This window comes from Falco biarmicus, chromosome 3 (genome assembly GCF_023638135.1).
Source record: "Falco biarmicus isolate bFalBia1 chromosome 3, bFalBia1.pri, whole genome shotgun sequence".
NCBI lineage: Eukaryota > Metazoa > Chordata > Aves > Falconiformes > Falconidae > Falco > Falco biarmicus.
In genome coordinates, this window is record NC_079290.1 from 13,643,772 (window position 1) to 13,665,146 (window position 21,375).

At 66.4% G+C, this 21,375-nt stretch overlaps 4 protein-coding genes across 6 annotated transcripts; 2 read left to right on the plus strand and 2 right to left on the minus strand.

The window, feature by feature from the left end:
- The first annotated feature begins 148 nt into the window (after window positions 1-148).
- Window positions 149-4,525, plus strand: LOC130145524 (uncharacterized). Its single transcript, XM_056330395.1, is given in 9 exon segments — window positions 149-1,592; window positions 1,680-1,956; window positions 1,959-2,216; window positions 2,276-2,459; window positions 2,910-3,491; window positions 3,493-3,664; window positions 3,745-3,960; window positions 3,963-4,262; window positions 4,350-4,525. Coding segments are annotated over 9 exon segments (2,616 nt in total). The 5' UTR covers window positions 149-1,119; the 3' UTR covers window positions 4,504-4,525.
- A 137-nt stretch (window positions 4,526-4,662) lies between these two features.
- Window positions 4,663-8,173, minus strand: LOC130146446 (alanine aminotransferase 1-like). Of its 2 annotated transcripts, none has more exons than XM_056332576.1 (10): window positions 7,966-8,173; window positions 7,770-7,878; window positions 7,171-7,304; window positions 6,855-7,099; window positions 6,671-6,750; window positions 6,461-6,546; window positions 6,200-6,371; window positions 5,775-5,930; window positions 4,975-5,087; window positions 4,663-4,896 (listed from the first exon to the last, which is right to left on the minus strand). In XM_056332576.1, exons 4-10 carry the CDS (start codon window positions 7,075-7,077, stop codon window positions 4,806-4,808), a joined length of 921 nt encoding a protein of 306 aa, XP_056188551.1. In that variant the 5' UTR covers window positions 7,078-7,099; window positions 7,171-7,304; window positions 7,770-7,878; window positions 7,966-8,173; the 3' UTR covers window positions 4,663-4,805. The 2 variants fall into 2 exon arrangements, with proteins under 2 accessions (XP_056188551.1, XP_056188550.1); XM_056332575.1 differs by having other exon boundaries at window positions 4,665-4,896; window positions 6,461-6,597; window positions 7,966-8,172.
- Window positions 8,174-8,227: 54 nt separating this feature from the next.
- On the plus strand, window positions 8,228-12,891 carry LOC130146445 (alanine aminotransferase 2-like). The gene is made up of 11 exons (XM_056332574.1): window positions 8,228-8,468; window positions 9,086-9,175; window positions 9,462-9,570; window positions 9,671-9,804; window positions 9,892-10,135; window positions 10,240-10,319; window positions 10,393-10,526; window positions 10,606-10,777; window positions 11,199-11,355; window positions 11,872-11,984; window positions 12,739-12,891. Exons 1-10 carry the CDS (start codon window positions 8,334-8,336, stop codon window positions 11,889-11,891), a joined length of 1,275 nt encoding a protein of 424 aa, XP_056188549.1. The 5' UTR covers window positions 8,228-8,333; the 3' UTR covers window positions 11,892-11,984; window positions 12,739-12,891.
- Window positions 12,892-13,039: 148 nt separating this feature from the next.
- LOC130146443 (alanine aminotransferase 1-like) lies at window positions 13,040-19,826 on the minus strand. Of its 2 annotated transcripts, none has more exons than XR_008820911.1 (11): window positions 19,283-19,826; window positions 17,527-17,616; window positions 17,316-17,424; window positions 17,100-17,230; window positions 16,190-16,433; window positions 15,579-15,658; window positions 15,361-15,497; window positions 14,823-14,933; window positions 14,206-14,361; window positions 13,731-13,843; window positions 13,040-13,421 (listed from the first exon to the last, which is right to left on the minus strand). XR_008820911.1 is itself a non-coding variant. In XM_056332571.1 (11 exons), the coding sequence occupies exons 1-11, from the start codon at window positions 19,493-19,495 to the stop codon at window positions 13,331-13,333; spliced, it is 1,539 nt and encodes a 512-aa protein (XP_056188546.1). In that variant the 5' UTR covers window positions 19,496-19,822; the 3' UTR covers window positions 13,040-13,330. The 2 variants fall into 2 exon arrangements, 1 of the variants encoding a protein (XP_056188546.1); XM_056332571.1 differs by lacking the exon at window positions 14,823-14,933 and adding an exon at window positions 14,648-14,822 and having other exon boundaries at window positions 19,283-19,822.
- Between the last annotated feature and the right edge of the window lie 1,549 nt (window positions 19,827-21,375).

Consider the following 21,375-nt stretch of genomic DNA (forward strand, 5'->3'; position numbering starts at 1 on the left):
GGACGGGGCTGTTACTATGGCAATAGGGAGAGGGGGGGTCTGTTGCCATGGTGATGCAGGGGGACTGTTACTGGCCTGTGGGGGGGCCATGGTGATGGGGGTCTATCACCATGGCAACAAGGATGTTGTCCTAGTGATGTAGGAAGTCTGTTGCCATGGTGATGGGGGGGGTAGGATGCCCATTGCCGTGGCAAAGGGACATCTATCGCCGTGGCTGTCAGTGCATTGTGGGAGGATGCCACCACCCCTGCCCTCACTGCACCCAGCGAGCTGTGACGGCCCTGGGACAGCCAGGCGCCACCGTGGCTCTGGCCCCCTGCCCACACCGCCCCAGCAAGCAGCTGCTTGAGGTGCCAGTGGGGAACCAGAGCAGCTGGCACCATGTGCCATCCTCCTTCCCTACCCCCTTTCCAGCCAAAGTTGCGTGCTCTTTCCCAGCACCTAGCTCTTGCGGAGCTCCAGGAAGGATGAAGCCCTTCCCCACCCTGAAACACAGATTGGGTTTTGCTGTGGGCAGCTCTTGAACAACCAAAACCATCCAAGCAAGGCTGGGGTGGAAACTGGTATCCAACTGGAGAGCTTTACGCCCCAGTTTCCTCCTGGCGCTGGGCTCCCGTGGGACGCACCGTCCCTCCCCAGCACAGTGTCTTCTGTTTGGGAAGGTCACACCACAGGAGCACCCACCAGCATTGCCAAAACACTTCTAAACATTAACTGGTGGAGCTGGGTGCCAAGCCTGTGACATCCCCAAGGACTGCTGACGCCACACAGCCTCCTCCATCCCTCCTCCTCCTCCACCAGCCCTGGAGAAAAGCCTGGCTCACAGCACAACCCACTGCACAGGTGGTAAAAGCCAAGGGCTGGCCACCGGAGCTTTCCTCTTCATCCTCTTCCCTTTAGGTTTTCCTGGTGTTGTGCCGGAGCAGGGACGTGGTGAGGGTACACCGGCGGCCGGAGCATCAGGGAGGGGCTGGCAGGGACTTTCCAGCCTTCCTTCACCAGCCTGTCTTGTGGTAAGCACCGACAGCTTCCACCCAGACAGCGGGTCGGGACCATCTCCCCACTGATCAGGGTGGTCCCTGACCACCACGTCCCCCTTCCACCACGGCCCGCTACACTATGGCCCTGCCCTGGGCTCTGCTACTGCTCGGTGAGGTCCTGGCACAGGATGCAGCCGCCCAGGGCTGCCTCCTTCCGCCGGCTGGTGAGTCCCAACCCTTTGCCCTTCCTTGCCAGTGGAAGCACCCCTGGTGGGACAAAGCCTTGCTGGGGTGCCTCGGTGGTGGGCTGACCCCCGCCTTGGCAGGTTATAACGCAGCGCTGGGGCGCCCAGCCCGCCAGTCCTCCGTCTTCCCCAACATCAGCATCGCCACCAACGCAGTGGACGGGAACCGGGACGGCGTCTGGCACCACGGCTCCTGCAGCCGCACACGGCGAGAGCGGGAGCCCTGGTGGAGTGTGGACCTGGGTGGGCGCCGCGCCGTGGCAGCTGTGGTGGTAAAGAACCGGCAGGATTGCTGCTGGCAGCGGCTGCGGGGAGCGCAGGTCCATGTCGGGGACGCACCAGCCGAGCGTGGCAGGGACAACCCCATGTGAGCCAAAAATGTGGGGTTTGGAGGGAGTGTCCCCACCCCACTGGTGCCACTGTCTCCTGAGCCCCATCTCTTCCACCCCGGCAGCTGTGGCGTCATCACGGACACCGGTCCTGGCTCACTCAGTACCATCTGCTGCCAGGGGCTGCAGGGCCGCTATGTCTCCATCCTCATCCCCAGCCGGGAGGATGCGTTGGTGCTGTGCGAGGTGGAGGTGGTGCTCCAGGGCTGCCTCCCCCTGCCCGGAGGTGAGGGGCTCCCAGGGAGGCAGTGGGGGCTGGTGGGGCAGCAGTCAGGGGCCGGCAGCCTCGTGCCATGCTCCCACTGGCAATTCCAGCCCCCAACGTGGCGCAGGGCCGCGCCGTCACACAGTCCTCCACGCTGAATGCCATCAGCCTGGCTGCCAATGCCGTGGATGGGAGCAGCAATGCCAGCTGGGAGCACGGCTCCTGCACCCACACTGAGAAGGAGCTGGAGCCGTGGTGGCGTGTAGACCTGGGCCATCGGCACACTGTCTACTCCGTCACTGTCACTAACCGCCACAACTGCTGCTGGGAGAGCCTTCTCGGCGCCCAGGTCCACGTTGGGGACTCCCTGGCTAACCATGGCAAGCGCAACCCTGTGTGAGTGGGGTCCCCAGCAAGGTCCCCCCACCCAGCATGGGACTGTCCCGCCGGCCATAGCTGTGGCGGTTCCCTCCCAGCAGCTGCGGGGCCATCTTGGACACTGGTCCCGGCTCCACCAGTACCATCTGCTGCAACGGGCTGCCGGGTCGCTATGTCTCCATCATCATCCCTGGGCGGGAGGATTTCCTCATCCTCTGCGAAGTGGAGGTGACAGCCCAGAGCTGCGTCCCCCCGCCTGGCGGTAAGGATTGAAGCCCTCCCAGCAGGGAGCTGATACCTACCCGGTGGCTGCCAGCAAGCGCTGACCTACCTGAGCCCTGCAGAAGCGATTTGGTTCCTGCAGCGCCGGGGGGAAAGGGGGGGGCATGAGGGCCCCAACATGGGGGAGGGGGGTGTCACATGTCCCTGAGCCGGTGGCACATCAGTGTGCCAGTATGCAGTGCCTGGAGGGACAGATGGAGGCCGCAGTGCCGGCTCTGTGCCCAGGGGTTGATGCCCAGCCACGGGTCATCGCTGGCATTGAGCACCTAGGGCTGGTGTTACTGTCCCATGGTGTCCCCCAGCCCAAAGCCTGGCCCTGCGGCGCCCAGTGGCACAGTCCTCCACGGCCAGCCGAGCCAGCAGTGCCATCAACGCCGTGGATGGGAACCAGGATGGGAACTGGCAGCACGGCTCCTGCTCTCAAACCAAGAGGGAGTTGGAGCCATGGTGGACAGTGGACCTGGGCCATCGCCATGCTGTGGCAGCTGTGGTGGTGAGGAACCGCCTGGACTGCTGCTGGCACTGGCTGAAGGGTGCCCGCGTCCATGTCGGGGACTCCCTTGCCAGCCATGGCACCAACAACCCCATGTGAGTGCCACAGTGTTGACACTGTGGTGCACGGCTGCTTTGGCGCTTGGCCACCCTCACCCTTGTCCCCCTCCTTGTAGCTGCGGCACAGTCACAGATACCAGCCCTGGCTCCACCAGCACCATCTGCTGCCACGGGCTGCGCGGCCGCTACGTCACCATCACGATCCCTGGCCGCGAGGAACGGCTGAGCCTGTGCGAGGTGGAGGTTGTGGAGCAAGGCTGTGCTGTGCTGCCAGGGGGTGAGTGGGTTTGGGGGGCACCGCGGGGTCTTCTGGGGACATGGCACCCCCAGCCCAGCTGTTCCCGCAGCCCAGAACATGGCCCTGGGCCGCCCGGCCACCCAGTCCTCCATCCTGGATGCCAGCAGCAGTGCCGCCAATGCCGTCAACGGGGACTGGGATGGCAATCAGGAGCACGGCTCCTGTGCCCACACCACAGAGGAGCTGGAGCCATGGTGGCGTGTTGATCTCGGCCACCGGCACGCCATCTATGCCGTGGTGGTGAAGAACCGCCATGACTGCTGCTGGGAGCGGTTGAAGGGGGCTGAGGTCCGCGTCGGTGACTCCCCGGTTGACCGCAGTCGGCACAACCCTGTGTGAGCACCAGCCCCATCCTCTCTACTGGGAACACCACTGGCACTGTGCTGGCTCATCCTGCCCCCTCCTCTCCCGCCAGCTGCGGCATCATCACAGATGCCAGCCCCGGTTCTATCAGCACTGTCTGCTGCCATGGCCTTCGCGGTCGCTACGTCTCCATCCTCATCCCCGGCCGGAAGGATGCGCTGGTGCTGTGTGAGGTGGAAGTGATCCGGCAAGGCTGCACCCCGCTGCCAGGAGGTGAGCTGTCAGGAGAGCCCACCTCCCCCAGGAACCCCAGCACCCACCAACCCACCCCATGGTGTTCACAGCCCTCAACGTGGCGCGGGAGCAGCAGGCGACACAGTCCTCCACCTCCAATGGCTCCGGCTTCGCATCCAAGGCGGTAGATGGGAACCGGGACGGCGTCTGGCACCACGGCTCCTGCAGCCACACACGGCGAGAGCGGGAGCCCTGGTGGAGTGTGGACCTGGGCAGACGCCGCGCCGTGGCAGCTGTGGTGGTAAAGAACCGGCAGGATTGCTGCTGGCAGCGGCTGCGGGGAGCACAGGTCCATGTCGGGGACGCACCAGCCGATCGTGGCAGGGACAACCCCATGTGAGCCAAAAATGTGGGGTTTGGAGGGAGTGTCCCCACCCCACTGGTGCCACTGTCTCCTGAGCCCCATCTCTTCCACCCCGGCAGCTGCGGCATCATCACGGACGCTGGTCCTGGCTCACTTAGTACCATCTGCTGCCAGGGGCTACAGGGCCGCTATGTCACTGTCACCATACCCGGCAGGGAGGGGCAGCTGGTGCTTTGCGAGGTGGAGGTCTACACTGTCTTCCCCGAAATCTGAGGGGCTCCTGGGGGGCAGCTGATGTGCTACCAGGGGCCGGCACTCAGCAGGGGGCTCCGGCTGCTCCCTGGCGCCTCTGCGTGGGGCATCCCCCAGGATCAGCCCCACCAGAGGGGCTCCACGAGCAAGCCTTGGTCCCTCCCCAATAAACACGGCCATGGATCCCATCCACCGCTTGTGCCTTTCCTTGGGTTCACACCAGCACAGGTGCTGCATGGCCACGCGTGGGGTCCCCCCACAACCCTGCAGCCCCCCAGGAGGCTGCGGCACTGGAGGGGATGGATTCCAGCGGGGAGTCGGCATCAGGAGAAGTGGCGCAGGAAGGCGGTGTGGAAGCGGGTGAGGGCGAGCAACACTGGCTCCAGTGTCTCAGCTGGTGGCAGCAGTGACAGCCTGGGGGGCAGGAGAAGGGGGGCAATTGAGTGGAGGTGGGGACACGCCAGCACCCTGACCTGAGCCCCCCGGTGTTACCCGACGTGGTAGGTGCCCTCTGGCTGCCCAAACTCGCTCCCTGGGGCCAGCACCACCCCCGTTGCCTCCCGCAGCTCCTGGCAGAAGAAGACGTCGGGCTCCAGGCCCAGCACCTGGAGGAGCAGCGGGAGCATGGGCACCCTGCGCCATGGGGGCACCCTCTCCCCTGGGCGTCCCCTGTCCCCAGGGGGCCACAGGGTGCCCTGTCTCCCCAGGGTACCCCTTGTCCCCAGGGTGTCCCATACCAGGGGGCTCCCCACATGCCCCCAGGATGGCTCCCGCCACCCTGGAGACCCTCATAGCCACATGATGCCCCATGTCCCCAAGATGCCCAGCACTCCCACAGTGCTCCGTCTCCCCAGGACATCCCATACATCAGGGTTCCCCGCACTCCCACAGCACCCCTGTGACTGGGGTGGCTCTGTGCTCCCAGGATGCCCCATGTCCCCAGGGTGTCCCATGTCCCACACCACAGGGTTCCTTGCACTCCCACGTCCATGGGTTGACTCTCGCCCCAGGAAGCCTCACGCGCCAGCACATCCCCAGGATGCCCCAAGTCCCCAGGATGCCCCACGTCCCTCCGCAAGATGCCCTGTACTCCCAGGATGCCCCCTGTCCCCCAGATGCCCCCTGTCCCCAGGGTGCCCCATCTCCCCAGGACACCCCACATCACAGGGCTCCCCACACTCTCACCCTGTCTCACACCCTTGGGATGACTTCCGTTCCCCACAGCGCCCCTCTCCCCGTCCCCACCCCCCACCCCGGGTCCCCCCTCCCCACGGCCACCCGTGGGTGCTCACCCGGGCCTGCTGCAGGGCGCGGGGCGGGAGCTGGATGCGGGGGAAGGCGCGGGCGCCGCCCTGCACGGGCTGGCAGCAGATGCCGGGGGCCCGGCCCAGCACCTCCTGCACCCGCCGGGCGTTGTGGGCCAGGTCCCGGCGCAGCCCCTGCCTCTGCTGGGGTGGGAGGGGGCTGAGCCGGGCGGTGGGGTGGGGCAGGGCATGGGATGGGATGGGAGGGGGATTGCCATGGGATTGGAGATGGGATGGGGAGGGGGATTGGGATGAAGATGGGGATGGGGATTGAAATTAAAATGGAATGGGAATGGGATGGGGATGGAAATGGGATGGGGATTGGGAGGGGATGAGGGTGGGAATGGGGATGGGGTGGGGATGGAGATGGAGATGGGGATGGAATGAGATGGGGCACATGCACCAGCTCCCACCTCCTCCAGGGCCTTCTGTATGGGATCCCCCTCATCTGGCGGGTCCATGAGGAGGTCAAGCAGGATCCGCCCCAGGACACAGGGCCGGGGGATGGACTGTGCCAGCTGGAAGGGCAGTGTGATTCCCTCCTCAATGTTGACCAGCTCCAGGAACCCCACACGGAAACCACTCCTGCGGGACACAGTGCTGCTCCTCATCCCACACACACACCCAGGAGGCCCTGGCACAGCCACCCGTCGCCTGGCAGTGCCAGCACTCACTCGCCTGCCACGCTTTTGGAGAGGGAGTAGAATGAGACAAGCTGGACGGTGGAGGCGAGCGGGGCACCCATCTCCCACAGCACCCGCTTGAAGGAGAGGAAGGGGCAGCCAGGGAGGAAGGCTCGTTCCTGCTGTACCTGCGGCACCCAGGGCTCAGGGGGAGCCAGGCTGGGGGGGCACAGCCACCCCTCAGCCCACCCCCGCACCCACCTCATCTGCCAGCAGCAGCAGGTGTTCCTCAGCCACCAGCCGGATGATGTCCTCCATGCTCTGCCGGCTCAACACATGCCCTGCCAGGGGGAGCCCACTGGTGTCCCCCCATGCATGGGGAGCCCACTCACATCCCCCCACCTGGGGAAACTGAGGCACGGGGACACCACCACCCCCAACTCACCCGTGGGGTCTCCGGGGTTGACGATGCAGAGCACCTTGGGGTGGCATCTCACCCGTGCCTGCCGCAGCACCTGCCGCAGCGCCTCGCCAGCCACAGCCCAGCCCTGCTCCTCGGCCAGCGGGTACGGCACGGCCACGGCCCCCCGCCAGCCCTGCTGCCGCTGCATGCAGCGGGGGGCCCGGCACCGGCACCAGCACGCCCGTCGGCTGTGGCGCCCTCTCATCCACTACCAGTGACAAAACAAACTGGGATGGGGATGGGGATGAGCTCGGGGAGTCCAGCATAGGGACCCCGCTCACCAAGGACGGTTGCTCACCGGGAGGATGCTAGCAGTGCCATTGCAGAGGATGATGTTGCGAGGGTGGCAAGGGACACCGCCGTCGCGGCGCTCAAGGAAACGGGCAACCCTGGTAGGGACCCCCAGCGCCCGGTGCTCGTGGTTGTAGCCTCCTGGGGACAGGACAGACCCGCTCCTGAGCACCATGAATCCCATGGGACCCCAACAACCCCCTCCCTCAGTGGCCTCAATGGGAAAGGGCACTTCATGGGGCTGGCACTGGGCAGACCATGGGCCTGGGCACCCCATAGACCAGGCACCCCATGAGCTGTGCTGGGCACCCTATAAGCCATACTAGGCACCCCTCTGCCACCATGCTGGGCACCCCATGGGACCGGCGCCACCTACTCCATGGGTCATGCCAAGCACCCCATGCGCCATGTGGGGCACCCCATGGGCTGTACTGAGCACCCTATAAGCCACAGCAGACCCACCCACCCACACTGAGCACCCCATGGGACACCCCCCCCACGCAGCCTATAAGCCATGACAAGGGTGACCCCAAGCTCCCCATGTGCTGGCAAGGGGCACCCCACACTGACACTGCCGGGCACCCCGTGAGCTGTGCCACACCCTACCAATGTTGCCGGCATCCATCTCCTGCAGGATGCGCCGTGCCCGGCGCTGGGCACTCTCGGGCACAGCGGGGCTGCCCAGCAGATCCGGGTAGGCACAGGTGGCCGCGACCTGGGGGACAGGGAGCTGGGCTGAGCCTGGCCATGCTGGGGGACATGGTGACAGGTCAGCAGTGTCAACCCCAGTGCCCAGCAGTACCTGGCGCAAAACAGCCAGTGGGCCCCGTCCCACTGCATGAGCGTCGTCACCACTGCAATCCACAGGGACACCAGGCACCAGTACCGCTGGCTCCGATGTCCCCAATGTCCCCTGTGCCATGGCCATGGCCGCCGCGGTTGACACTGTCCCTGCAGGGAAATGCCAAGGGGTGGTAAAGGGGAGGGAAAAGGGGCGGGTAATGGGGCGTGTAACGAGGCCACGTGCATGGCATGGTCACAAGGGGACAGCCAGATGGCCAGGACCCTGTCCACCCTGGCACACCACGCACTGCCAAACCCCTAACCATTAACCCAGCCCACCCCCACCCCCGGCTGCATGCACCCGCCACTTCAGCTCCTGTCCCAGCCATGGCAGCGATCAGCACCCCGGGGGGCACTGACACCCCCCTGTCTCAGGTGAACCCTAGCAGCCAGCGCACACCGCCACCTCCACTGCAGCCTCTGCTTGAGCAGGCTACTGCCATTGAAGGCGAGCTGACCCAGGTGAGACCCCTACAACCACCCACGGGTCCCCAGAGCCACCCAGAGCCCCATGGGACACAGACACCCAAAGCCACAGACCCGCATGGGATCCACAGCTGACAACCATGGTCCCATGCTCCCATGGGTCCCCACAGCCACCCATGGGTCCCCATGGCCACCCAGAGCCCAATAGGACCCACAGACACCCATGGCCCCAGAGTCCCACGAGGTGCCCATGCCCACGCATGCTCCCAGAGCCCAATGGTGTCCCCACAGCCACCCCAACCCTGCAGCCACCCATAACCATTCCTGTCCCCAAAAACACCTCCCTCCCTATGCCCATGCACATCCCTGTGTCACCTTCCAGGTCCCTGTGGTCCCCAGGTCCCTGAAGCCCCCCATCCAGGTCCCCCCATCCACCCTGATCCCATGTCCCCAAAGTCACCCACTCCCCATGGCAACTGTGCCTCCCCTCAGGTCCCCACAGCCCCCTGTGCCCCCACATCAGGGTGTCCTAGGATGCTCTGTAGTGCCATCCTCCAGCCCCACCGCCTATGACCATGTCCCCTGGGCCTCGGGGAGGGGGGTATAGGGGGACAGAGGACAGTGGCCTTGCTGAGCCAGCTCCTGTTCCCAAGGGAGAGGACAAGTCCTCCACCGAGGTCATCTGCTGCCATTCAGGGGATGCAGTTGCTGCCGGCCGCCAGCCCCTCACCTACCTCCAGCAGGTAATGGGGAGCCCCATGGCTGCCTGCACTTAAAATCACAGAATCGTGGAATCGTTTAAGTTGGAAAAGACCTTGAAGATCGACAAGTCCAGGGTTGACTGAGCACAACGGGATCTATGATCCTCAGCTCCCCCCCCAGCACCCTGGTGATGGGTGGGGGGCTGAGTCCTGACCTTAGGTGATGGGGGGTGGGGTGGATCCTGACCTCGGGGTTACCCAGGGTGTTGGGGGGGGGGGCGTGTTGGGGGGAGGGGGTGACCAAGGGGGGTTGGCCGCATCCCCACAGGTGGCTGCCATCTGCGCGTATCCCACACTGCTGGACGCCGAGTGCATGCCGGCGGACACCAAGCAGCGCGCACGCCAGATCCTGCAGCACCTGCAGGGTGGCAGCCCAGGTACAGTGGGGATGGGCACACCTCAAGGGGGCCAGCCCCCCATATGGGTAGTGGGGCATGGGGGGATCACCAGATGCAGTGACACCGTATCTGTCCCCAGGGTCCTACAACCTGGAGTACATCACTGACACCGTGGCCAAAAAAGTGGCCCGTTACTTGGAGCAAAGGGACAATGGCATTCCCAGCGATCCCCACTGCATTGTCCCCTGCAGTGGCACCGCCTCAGCCATGGTGGTGAGCGTGGGATGGGGACCAGCAGTGGCAACTGCATGGCCATGGGGACACTGAGGACCCTCCAGCCACGGCAGCTTTTCCCAGCAGGACGTGGTGACGCTGGTGGTGGATGAGAGGGCGCCACAGCCGACGGGCGTGCTGGTGCCGGTGCCGGGCCCCCCGCTGCATGCAGCGGCAGCGGGGCTGGCGGGGGCCGTGGCCGTGCCGTACCCGCTGGCCGAGGAGCAGGGCTGGGCTGTGGCTGGCGAGGCGCTGCGGCAGGTGCTGCGGCAGGCACGGGTGAGATGCCACCCCAAGGTGCTCTGCATCGTCAACCCCGGAGACCCCACGGGTGAGTTGGGGGTGGTGGTGTCCCCGTGCCTCAGTTTCCCCAGGTGGGGGGATGTGAGTGGGCTCCCCATGCATGGGGGGACACCAGTGGGCTCCCCCTGGCAGGGCATGTGTTGAGCCGGCAGAGCATGGAGGACATCATCCGGCTGGTGGCTGAGGAACACCTGCTGCTGCTGGCAGATGAGGTGGGTGCGGGGGTGGGCTGAGGGGTGGCTGTGCCCCCCCAGCCTGGCTCCCCCTGAGCCCTGGGTGCCGCAGGTACAGCAGGAACGAGCCTTCCTCCCTGGCTGCCCCTTCCTCTCCTTCAAGCGGGTGCTGTGGGAGATGGGTGCCCCGCTCGCCTCCACCGTCCAGCTTGTCTCATTCTACTCCCTCTCCAAGGGTTTCGGGGGGTGAGTACCAACACCTCATCGCCCCCCCAGACCTCCCGAAACCCCCTTTGCCAGCCCCCTCCACCTCCTTCTCCCCCAGGGGTGGTTTCCGAGCAGGTTTCTTCGAGCTGGTGAACATTGACCCAAGTGTCCTGAAGTGCTTCTACACATGGGGGATGTCAGTGTATCCCTCCATCCTGGGTCAGGTGATGTTGGAGATGGCCATGGAGCCCCCACTGCCCAGTGACCCCTCCTATCCAGCCTTTAATGAGGTGGGTAGTGCCAAGACCCCTCCTCACAGCCAGCTGCCACCGGGACACACAGGTCTTACTGGTGGCAGTGGGGGGATATCCCACGCTCCAGCCGAAGGACAGGCAGGTGCTGTGTGGGCCCATGCCTGTTTCTGGCTCCATCCCCATCCCATCCCCATTCCATCCCATCCCATTTTCATCTCCATCTTATCTCCATCCCCGTCGCCACCCCCCATCCCTATCACCATCCCCATCCCATCCCCACTCCCAATCCCATCCCAATCCCAATCCCCACCCCAAGCCCAATCCCATCCCCATTCCAATCCCACCCCCATCCCAATCCCCCTCCCCATCCCATCTCCAATCCCATGGCAATCCCCCTCCCATCCCATCCCATGCCCTGCCCCACCCCACCGCCCGGCTCAGCCCCCTCCCACCCCAGCAGAGGCAGGGGCTGCGCCGGGACCTGGCCCACAACGCCCGGCGGGTGCAGGAGGTGCTGGGCCGGGCCCCCCGGCATCTGCTGCCAGCCCGTGCAGGGCGGCGCCCGCGCCTTCCCCCGCATCCAGCTCCCGCCCCGCGCCCTGCAGCAGGCCCGGGTGAGCACCCACGGGTGGCCGTGGGGAGGGGGGACCCGGGGTGGGGGGTGGGGACGGGGAGAGGGGCGCTGTGGGGAACGGAAGTCATCCCAAGGGTGTGAGACAGGGTGAGAGTGTGGGGAGCCCTGTGATGTGGGGTGTCCTGGGGACTTGGGGCACCCTGGGGACAGGGGGCATCAGGGGGACAGGGGGGTATCTGGGGGACAGGAGCCACCCCAGTCACAGGGGTGCTGTGGGAGTGCGGGGAACCCTGATGTATGGGATGTCCTGGGGAGACGGAGCACTGTGGGAGTGCTGGGCATCTTGGGGACATGGGGCATCATGTGGCTATGAGGGTCTCCAGGGTGGCGGGAGCCATCCTGGGGGCATGTGGGGAGCCCCCTGGTATGGGACACCCTGGGGACAAGGGGTACCCTGGGGAGACAGGGCACCCTGTGGCCCCCTGGGGACAGGGGACGCCCAGGGGAGGGGGTGCCCCCATGGCGCAGGGTGCCCATGCTCTTGCTGCTCCTCCAGGTGCTGGGCCTGGAGCCTGACGTCTTCTTCTGCCAGGAGCTGCGGGAGGCGACGGGGGTGGTGCTGGCCCCAGGGAGCGAGTTTGGGCAGCCAGAGGGCACCTACCACGTCGGGTAACACCGGGGGGCTCAGGTCAGGGTGCTGGGGTGGGGGGGTGGGGGGAGTGCTATGGTGCATGGTGGGGGTTGGGTGACGGGGGGGTAGGGAGCCCTTGGGGCTGATGCTTTGTGTGGAGGGTGGGCAGTGCTGGGGGCTCGGGGATGGCAGGGGAGATGGTTCGGGTTGGGTGATTGTGGTGATGGCAGGTACTAGGGGCTGGTGGGCTGGGGCTGGAGGGCTGGTTGTGTTTGAGAGGCTGGCACTGGTTGGCACTGGGTTGGGTGTTAGAGGCTAGTCAGGGGGGTTCGGTTGGGTCAAGGGGGCTGGGGGAGCTGGGGGATCGGGGCTGGGGGCTGGTTTGTGCCGGGACGTTGGGCTTTGGTTCTCAAGCACAGAGGTTTGGGGAGCTGGGCTGGAATGCTGGGGTTGGATGTTGGGGGCTGCTTGGGTTTGGGGTGAGGGGAAGCTGGTTTGGGTTGGGATTTGGGGGGCAGGGAGGTCAGGATGGATGTTGGGGGCTGGCAGTGGCAGAGGTTTGGGGGGGGGGGGGCTGGCTGCGATGGGGTGGGGGTGAGGACAGGTTAGGGAGGCCCAGCTGAGGTCAGACAAGAGGGACGTCATGGATGGTGGGGCTGGGGGAAGGGTTGGGATGGAGAGGCTGGTTGGGTACCATTGGATTGCTACACCAGGATGTTGTTGGGGGACAACAGGACTGGGTGAAGGGGGGATGTGGGACCACCCACCACCCCACCACCCTGTGCCCCCCAGGCTGTCGCTGCTCCTGCCGGCTGAGACGCTGGAGCGGGTGCTGCTCACCCTCACCCGCTTCCACGCCGCCTTCCTGCACAGCTTCTCCTGACATGGGGGCGACCCTGGCCCCCTATCTGCCCCCTCAACCCCATTAAAGCCCCCCACAGATCACACCATGCCTCTGCTTGCCCCCCACAGGGAGCCCGAAGGGACCCACGACATGAGTTTTGGGGTGTCTCAGCCCAACCCTGCTGGGTGCTGGTGGGGTGGAGGGGGCACCCATGGGTGGCAGGTTGTAGAGGATGCTTGGCTCGACCTGGCTGGTCACTACCCTTTTATTAGTGGGGTTGCTGAGAGGAGAGCTGGCCCTGCCTACTGCTCCCGTACCATCCCCCCCCCAGGGGACACAGGGGCAGCAGGAGGGCGACCAGCCCTGGCACACGAGGTGCCCTTGTGTCCCCCAACAAAAAGGCACGAAGAAGTTGAAGGCACTTCAGGGACCACCTAGGGCAGAGTCCCGGCCCATGGCACGTGGAGCCCGGTGGGGAGTGTGGGGTGGTGGGTGCTGAGGGGGGCACAGGGGGGTGCCGGGGCTGGGGGGGTGCCGGTGTTAGGAGTACTCCTTGACGAACTTGGTGTAGAAGCTGCTGAGCTTCTCCAGCAGGACCTGCAGCTTCTCAGTGGGTGGCAGGATGGTCATCCTGGGATACATGGGGGGCTGACACCAGGGCTGGGGTGGGGGAACACCCCCCAGCAGCTCTCTGAGCCCCATATCTCCATCTCTACCCCCTAACAAGCTCCTCACCACCCTGCACCCAACCCACTGGGCACCCAAGACCCCCTTCTCCCTGCACCCCTAGACCTTGCACCCTCCCACCCCCACCTCCCCAGCCAACTCAAACTGAGGATGAGGGTCTTAGGGTGGGGTTCCAGCCCCATGGTGGGACCCCAACCTCATGCCCACCCCTGACCCCCTCACCAACACCCACCCCCATCCCCCAGGCACCCACCGAAAGTGGAAGGTGCCTTCCCGCTGCCCGAACCCGCTGCCCGGCACCACACAGATGCCCGTCTCCTCCAGCAGCTTCATGCAGAAGAACATGTCAGGGGCCTGACCCTGCGCCTGCGGGACAGAATGGGGCTCAGCACCACACACGGCCATGGGTGGGCACAGGGAGCATCGGACCCACAGATGGGGCAGGGCGCCACCCCATGCACCATTAAGGGCCTCGATCACTGCCTGGGACTCACCTTGCCCAGCCCTGTATGGCTCAGGACTCATCCTGCCCAGCCCCACAGCACTAGGGCTGATTTTTTCCAGCCCTACATTGCCCAGTATTCATCCTGCCCCGCCCCACAGCACCCAGGACTCACCCTGCCCAGCCCCACATTGCCCTGGATTCATCCTGCCCAGACCCACAACATCCAGGACAGATTCTGCCCAGCCTCAGCACCCAGGACTCATCCTGCCCAGCCCCACAGCACCTTGGCGGCGGCCAGGGCACGGGGCGGCAGCTCGATGCGGGGGAAGGAATACATGGCGCCCTGCACAGGGTTGCAGCGGATGCCGGGCACCTGGTTGAAGATCTCCTGGGTAAGCCGGGCCTTGTGCGCCAGGGCGCTGAGCACCGCCTTCTTCTCCTGCTGGGACAGCCGGGCTGGGGACATCTCCTTTCTATCCCATCCCAACACATCCCCATCCTCATCCTATGCCCAGCGCCATGCCCAGCCCATCTCATCCCATCTCCATCCCCATCCCCATCCCCATCCCCATCCCCATCCCCATCCCCATCCCCATCCCCAACCCATCTCTATCCCATCCCATCCCCATCTCATCCCATTACACCCCCATCCCATCCCCATCCCATCCCCATCCCATCCCTATCCCAACCCCTATCCCAATCCCCATCCCCATCCGATCCCATACAGCAATAAAGAGCTCATATGAAGGATCCCCAGGCTGTGGTGGATCAACGACAGTATCCAGGAGGATCTGCCCAGGCACAGGTGGGCACAGCCGCACTGACACCAGCTTGGCCAACTGCTGCTGCACGTCAGGGTCCATGTTCACCACCTCCACGTACCCACTGCGGAACCCGCACCTGGCATGACATGGCCCGAGGAGTGATGGATGGGAACCCACGGAGGAGCCCTGGATCCACAGATCGGAGCTGTGGATGGGGACCCATGGACAGGAACCAACAGAGAGGGACCTACGGATGGGGGTCTATGATGGGAACCCGCAGAAAAGAGCCGGCAGGCTGTGGCTCTATGTCCTCTAACACCCACAGAGCTGTGTCACGTCCCTACAGGGTCATGGCATCACTATCCCCACCCTTGGGACCCACAGAGTGGTGGCACCATCACCTCCACCTCAAGAGATCCATAAGGTTGGAGTATCTCCATCCCCTCCCCTAAGGACCCATGGGGCCATAGCATCACCAGCTCCACTCCTGGAACCCACAGGGCTGTGACATCACCACCTCCACCCTAGGGGATCCATGGGGTGCTGGCATCTCCATCCCCACCTTTGGACACACAGGGCTATGTCATCTCCATCCCTATTCCTCAGTCTGTGGCATCCCTAGGACCTGTGAAACCATGGCCACCCACCCCTAGGGTGACGGTGGTGGGACTCACTCGCCCATGAAGCCCTTTGAGACAGAGTGGAAGGAGGCCAGCTCCACCACCTCCGAGTAGGGCGGCCCCATCTCAAACAGCACCTTCTTGAAGGAGTGGAAAGCCGAGCCCTCAGCATAGATGTTGTCCTGGTACACCTGGGGTAAGGAGGTGGCGGGGTGTTACTCAGATGCTGAGGTTTCCCCAGGGAGGGGGGTCACCCCGTGGGTCTCACTCGCCTCATCAGCCATGAGGAAGAGCTTCTCCTCAAAGGCAAACTTGATGACGTCCTCAATGCACTGCCGGCTCTGTACCTGTCCTGGGGGGACACAGCATCAGGAGACATCGTGGTGCTGGCACTGGGGGCTCCCAGGCCCCCCCACCGGCTGGGTTCCGGGGGGCTGAGCCCACATACTGGTTGGGTTTTGGAGGTCCTGGTCCCCAGCACTGTTAAGGCATTGGGGGTCCCAGCCTTGGCACCACCAGAGCACAGGGCATCCCAGTCCCAGCCCTCGTGGTGCCAGCCACAGTCCCAGTCCCAACAGGGAACTGGGGTCCCAGTCCAGCCCAGGGGTCCCAATCTAGTTTTGGGGTCCCAGACCAGCCCTGGGGTAACAGTCTGGTCTTGGCGTCCCAGTCAAGTCCCAATGTCCCAGTCCAGTCTTGGGGTCCCAGCCAAGCCTCAGGGCCCCAGCCCCAGGGTCCCAGCCCAACCCTGGGGTCCCTGTCCAGTCTTGGGGTCCCAATCCAGCCCTGGGGTCCCTATCTAATCTTGGGGTCCCATCCAGCCCCAGAGTCCCAGCCCTGCCTCGGGGTCCCAGCCCCGTCTCGGGGTCCTGTCCCCAGGTACCAGTGGGGTTGCCGGGGTTGATGATGCAGAGGACGCGGGGGCAGCAATGCTGACGCCCCTCGGCCAGTGCCCGCCGCAGCTCGGCCACATCCAGCGCCCAGCAGTGCTCCTCGTCCAGGTAGTAGTTGAGCTGGACGGCGCTGAGCTCGGCGATGGCCGCCGAGTAGAGGGGGTACTGCGGGATGGGGATCAGCACCCCCGTGCGGGACCCCCCCTCGCCAGACACCAGCAGCTTCAGGATGCTCTGCGGGGGAGGGGAGAGGGGCAGCATGGGCATGGGGACAGTGTGGGGACAGGATGGTGAAGGCATGGGGACGGTGTGGGGACAGGGTGGTGTGGGCATGGGGACAGTGTGGGGAGAAGGAGGGTGAGGGGACAGGGATGGTGTGAGCACAGGGACAATAAGGGGACGGGGGTGGCGTGGGGACAAAGGATGGTGTGGAGACAGGGACGGTGTGGGGCTGGAGAGGTCATGGGCATGGGGACAGCAGGATGGGGTTGGTGTGGGCATAGGGGCAGCATGGGGACAGGGATGATGGGGGCACTGCAATGGCATGGGGACAGTGTGGGGACAGGGACACCATGGGGACAGCATGGGGACATCACAGGCACAGGGACGCTGCAGGCAAAGGGATACCATGGGGACAGGGACAGCGTCAAAAGAGCTTGGTCACCATGGGCAGGGTGCTGGCATGCACCCCACGGAGCCATGGGGACACGAAGGAAGCATGGGGACAGTAGGGACACATCATCCCCAGTGCCACCCCCCCATCTTGGCACTGCCCATCCTGGGGCCGGTGCCAACCCTGGCACAAAAGTCCCTTTGTGAGCATCCGCCGTGGGAACGGCTGGCGGGTGGCACCCAGCCCAGGGCCCGGGTGATGCTGGGGATGGCCGATGTCCCCCATACCACGATGGCATCGCTGGCCCCGGTGGAGAGGAAGATGTCCTGGGGCTTGGCGGGGACACCATCACGGCGCTGGAGGAAGCGCGCCACGTCCTGCCGCACCAGCTCGATACCAGGGCTGGCACTGTAGGCACCTGGCAGAAGGGACACAGGGGTGACAGAGGCATCCGGGAGGTGACACTGGGGGGGTCCCTTCCACTGCGGGGCACGGGTACTCACCAGCGCTCTGCCCGGCACAGGCTGCCAGCAGCCGGCGGGCGCGACCCTTGGCATCCTGGGGGATGGAGGGCTCGGCGAGCAGCTCCGGGCACAGGCACAGGGCGGTCACCTGCCAGGGGACCCGCTCAGCCCCGGACACCTGGGTCCGCGCCGGACGCCTGGGTGTCCCCATCCCCCTGTCCCCCCCATGCTGTCACCCAGAGCTGGGTACCTGGCGGAGGAAGGTGATGGGTTTCTGCCCCATGGCGTGCGCATCACCAATGTTCGCCTTGATCACCTCGGTGAAGGGCTTGGGGACACCCTGTGGGGATGGGGACAGTGTGGGCACAGGGACAAGGAAGGAGACAGTGACAGAGTTGGGGGACAGGGACAGGGAAGGGGACAGGGACAGGGATGGGGACAGTGTGGGGACAGTGACAGATTCAGGGACAGGGATGAGGACAGGGATGGGGACAGGGATGGGGACAGGGAAGGGGGCAAGGTCAGTGACAGTGACAGAGTCAGGGACAGGGAGGGGGACAGGTATGGTGTTGGGGATGAGGACAGGGACAGGGAACAGGGGTCAGGGGTGACAATCTGGCCACCCCCACCCAGGGATGGCACCACTGTGGCTCGGGTGGCACTTTCAACAGGGTGACCCCAGGCCCTGGCACAACCCCAGTGTCCCCTGTCCCAGGGGGTGGGTGGGACATGGAGACAACTGGGACATGGGCACCCTAGGGATGGTTGGGACTTCGGGACCCCAGGGGGCACAGCTGGGACATGGGGACAAGTGGGACACAGGGCCCTTGGGGACACTGGGGAACAAGGACACTGGGTCCCCAATGCCCCACACCAGGTCTCCAGCCCCGGGTGGCCATGGCCACCTCCCGCCCAGCCCTGGACTTTGGCCACCTCCGCCAGAGGCCGGACTCTGCCCCAGACTGGCAATGCCTGCCACCACCACCCCTGTCACCTGCTGTCACTCCCATCACTTCCTGGCATCCGTCACCCCCGTCACCCTCTGCCACCATCACTCCATCACCCCCAACACCATTGTCACCCTTGTCACTGCCATCATCCTCCTGTCACCACCACCACCCTGTCACCCCTTGTCACCTCCCATCACCCACTGTCACCCCCTGTCATGCCCAGCCACCCCTGTCACCCCACCATCACCCCCCCATCATCCCGGGGCACTGGGGGACCCTGTCAGTGTCCCATGGGGAGTCACACTGCCACAGACACCCAGGGTGCCCCTACCCCCACCCAGCACCCAAGGGTGCCCGGGCTGGGTGCCAGGGACAGGGAGTGCTGGGGCAAGGTGAGGCTGGCACCCTGCCCCGCCACCACCTGCCCGCAGGGGCTGCAGGGACACCCCCACAGGACACCCCCACTACCACGGGACACCCCCTGCCCACGGGACACCACTTCCCACCCAGGGGACACCCCCCACCCATAGGACACCTCCCCCCACCCAGGGGAGACCCCCACTGACGGGACACCCCCTGCCCAGGAGACACCCCCCCCGCCCAGGGGAGACCCCCCCATAGGACTCAGCTGACTCCAGGGTGGCAGTTGGGGGGCGCACAGGTGGATTCAGGGACATGGCGGCGGGGGGGGCATGGGGAGGGGGAGAGGTCCCTCCTGGGAATGGGGTGCTGGGCCTGGGGGTACCCGGTTTGGGGATATCCCGGTCTGGGGGTCCCCAGGGTGCCAGGTGTGGGGGTGCTGGGTGGGGGGTGCTGTGTCCGGCGGTGCCCCAGATAGGACACCCCAGCCTGGGAGGTGCCCAGGTGTGGGGGTGCCAGTGTCTAGGGGTGCTGGGTGGGGGGTGTCCAGGTCAGGAGTCCCCAGGTCTGGGGGTGCCTGGGGGGGGTGCCCAGTCTGGGGGTGCTCGGTTTGGGGATATCCCGGTCTAGGGGTGCCAGGGGTGGGGTCCCGGGGGTGCTGGGGATGGGGTCCCGGGGGTGGGGGTCCCGGGGTACCTGCCGCAGGTCCTGCTCCAGCTGCAGGGCGCGGGTGACGATGGGCCCCCGCACCGCGTACTCCACCCGCCGCACTGCCGGGTTCATGGTGCCGGGGGTCAGCACCGGCCCGCGGCCGCCCCCGGGGCCCGAACCCGCCGCTGCCGCCGCCGCCGCCGCCATGGTCCGCCCGGCCGGGAGCCTGCGGGGCCGCAGCGTCCTCAGAGCCCGCATCGCCCCCCCGGGGCCACCGGCACTGGACAGCGGCCGGGCCCGCCCCCCCGGCACCGCCCCGGGCACCGGGCACCAGCACCGGGCACCGGCACCGGGGGCAACGGGCACCGGCACCAGGCACCGGCCGGATCCGCACCTCCCCGGCGCCGCCCCGGGCAACGGCCACCTGCACCGGGACACTGGCACCGGGGACACCGGACACCGCCACGGGCAATGGGCACCGGCACCGGGGACACCGGCAGCGGGGGCAAAGGGCACCGGGGGCAATGGGCACCAGCACCGAGGGCAACGGACACCGGCCGGATCCACCCACACCTCACGGCCGGCACCGTCCCGGGCACTGGCACCGGACAGCGGCCGGACCCCGCCTCCCCCGCCCTGGGCAACGGGCACCGAGCTCGCCTCCCCCCAGCACCGCCCCGCGCACCGGGCCTTGGGCCCCGGTCCCGGTCCCCGGCCAGACCCACTTCCCCCCCCCCGCACTGCCCGGACACAGGCACCGGTCCCGGGGGTGTCCCCCCGCCACGGGGTGTCCTGGCCCACGGTTGGGGGGCACGGGGTGCGGGGACACGGGGGGACATGGGGGACACGGGGGACAGGACATAGGAAGCGGGAACATGGAGGAACACAGGACATGGGACACATGGAGCATGGGGACACAGGGGGACACAGGAGGACACAAGAGGACATGAGACGTGGGGGACAAGGGAGGACACAGGACGACACAGTACATGGGGGGACACAGGACTGGAGGACGTGGGGACACGGGGTATAGGGACATGGGGACACAGGGGACACGGAGTACAGGGACATGGCGACACAGAACAAGGGGACAGGGGGGACCTGGGACCGGGGGACACAGGGCTGTGGGGGACACAGGACACGGGTGACACAGGTGACATGGGACACAACAGGTGGATTCGGGGTGTGACGCCCGGGGGACACACGGAGAGCCGGGCCCCGGCAAGGGGCCACGGGCTGAGATCCCCAGGGGCACGTGGGGGACTGGGACCCCCGGGGACACGCGTGGGGCTGGGACCCCCGGGGGCACGTGGTGGGCTGGGACTCCCGGGGACCGGAGTCGGGGGCTGGGACCCCCGGGGACACGCGTGGGGCTGGGACCCCCCGCCGCCCCCCGGCCCCACTAACCCGCGCTGCTTCATGGCCCCGCTGCCCACAGCGCCCCCTGCCGGCCCTGCCCGCCACCCCGCGCCAGCCCCGCCCCCCGCGCCAGCCAATCCCCGCCCACCCCAACCCCATTGGCTGCCGCTGCTCCCGGGGGGGGGGGGTGTGTGCCCCACAACTGCCGGGGGCGGGGGGACCCCTGGCTATGGGGGAGCCACGGGCACCCCGCTGTGGGTGCCCCACAGCCCCTCTCCCCAGGGGTTGCCCCACAACCCCCCTCCCCCAGGGGGCGCCCCATAGACACCCCACTGCGGGTGCCCCACGGCCCCCTTCCCCATGGGTGCTCCAAAACCACCCACAGCATGTGGGGTGTCCCACCCCCCTTACTTCCACGGCGCCCCCTCGCCATGGGGCACCCCACATGTTGCCCTCTGGGGTGCCAGGGGTCCCAACCCCACATGTTGCCCTCTGGGCTGCCAGGGGTCCCAGACCCACGTGTTTCCTTCCGGGCACCCTGTTCCCGTGGGTGTGGGGCAGCGCGAGCCCTTATCAGCCCCACGCAGTGGGGAGGCAGCACAGCCCATGCCCCCCCAGCCCCCCCTGCCCCCCAGCAGCCCCCTCCCCCCCAGCAGCCCCCTCCCTTGGCGCAGAGCCTCATCCCAGGGGGGCCCCAGCGCCCCCCCGGCGCCTCACCTGTGTCCGTGGGGGGGGGGGGGGGGGCTGCGGGGTGACGGGGGACCCTGTGGTGTCACCGC

What these genes read in the sequence shown, in the direction of transcription:
- LOC130146445 (XM_056332574.1), top strand. Translation starts at nt 8,334, where the DNA reads ATGGCAGCGATCAGCACCCCGGGGGGCACTGACACCCCCCTGTCTCAG. An exon ending in TTGAAGGCGAGCTGACCCAG is followed by an intron (nt 8,469 to 9,085) that starts GTGAGACCCCTA and finishes CCTGTTCCCAAG; the next exon opens with GGAGAGGACAAGTCCTCCAC. An exon ending in TGCTGCTGCTGGCAGATGAG is followed by an intron (nt 10,320 to 10,392) that starts GTGGGTGCGGGG and finishes TGGGTGCCGCAG; the next exon opens with GTACAGCAGGAACGAGCCTT.
- LOC130146443 (XM_056332571.1), bottom strand. Translation starts at nt 19,495, where the DNA reads ATGCGGGCTCTGAGGACGCTGCGGCCCCGCAGGCTCCCGGCCGGGCGG. An exon ending in TCAAAGGGCTTCATGGGCGA is followed by an intron (nt 14,823 to 15,360) that starts GTGAGTCCCACC and finishes ATGTCATGCCAG; the next exon opens with GTGCGGGTTCCGCAGTGGGT. An exon ending in CATATGAGCTCTTTATTGCT is followed by an intron (nt 14,362 to 14,647) that starts GTATGGGATCGG and finishes CTGTCCCAGCAG; the next exon opens with GAGAAGAAGGCGGTGCTCAG.
- LOC130146446 (XM_056332575.1), bottom strand. Translation starts at nt 7,077, where the DNA reads ATGAGAGGGCGCCACAGCCGACGGGCGTGCTGGTGCCGGTGCCGGGCC. An exon ending in CAACCCCGGAGACCCCACGG is followed by an intron (nt 6,751 to 6,854) that starts GTGAGTTGGGGG and finishes TCCCCCTGGCAG; the next exon opens with GGCATGTGTTGAGCCGGCAG. An exon ending in TCCAAAAGCGTGGCAGGCGA is followed by an intron (nt 6,372 to 6,460) that starts GTGAGTGCTGGC and finishes TGTGTCCCGCAG; the next exon opens with GAGTGGTTTCCGTGTGGGGT.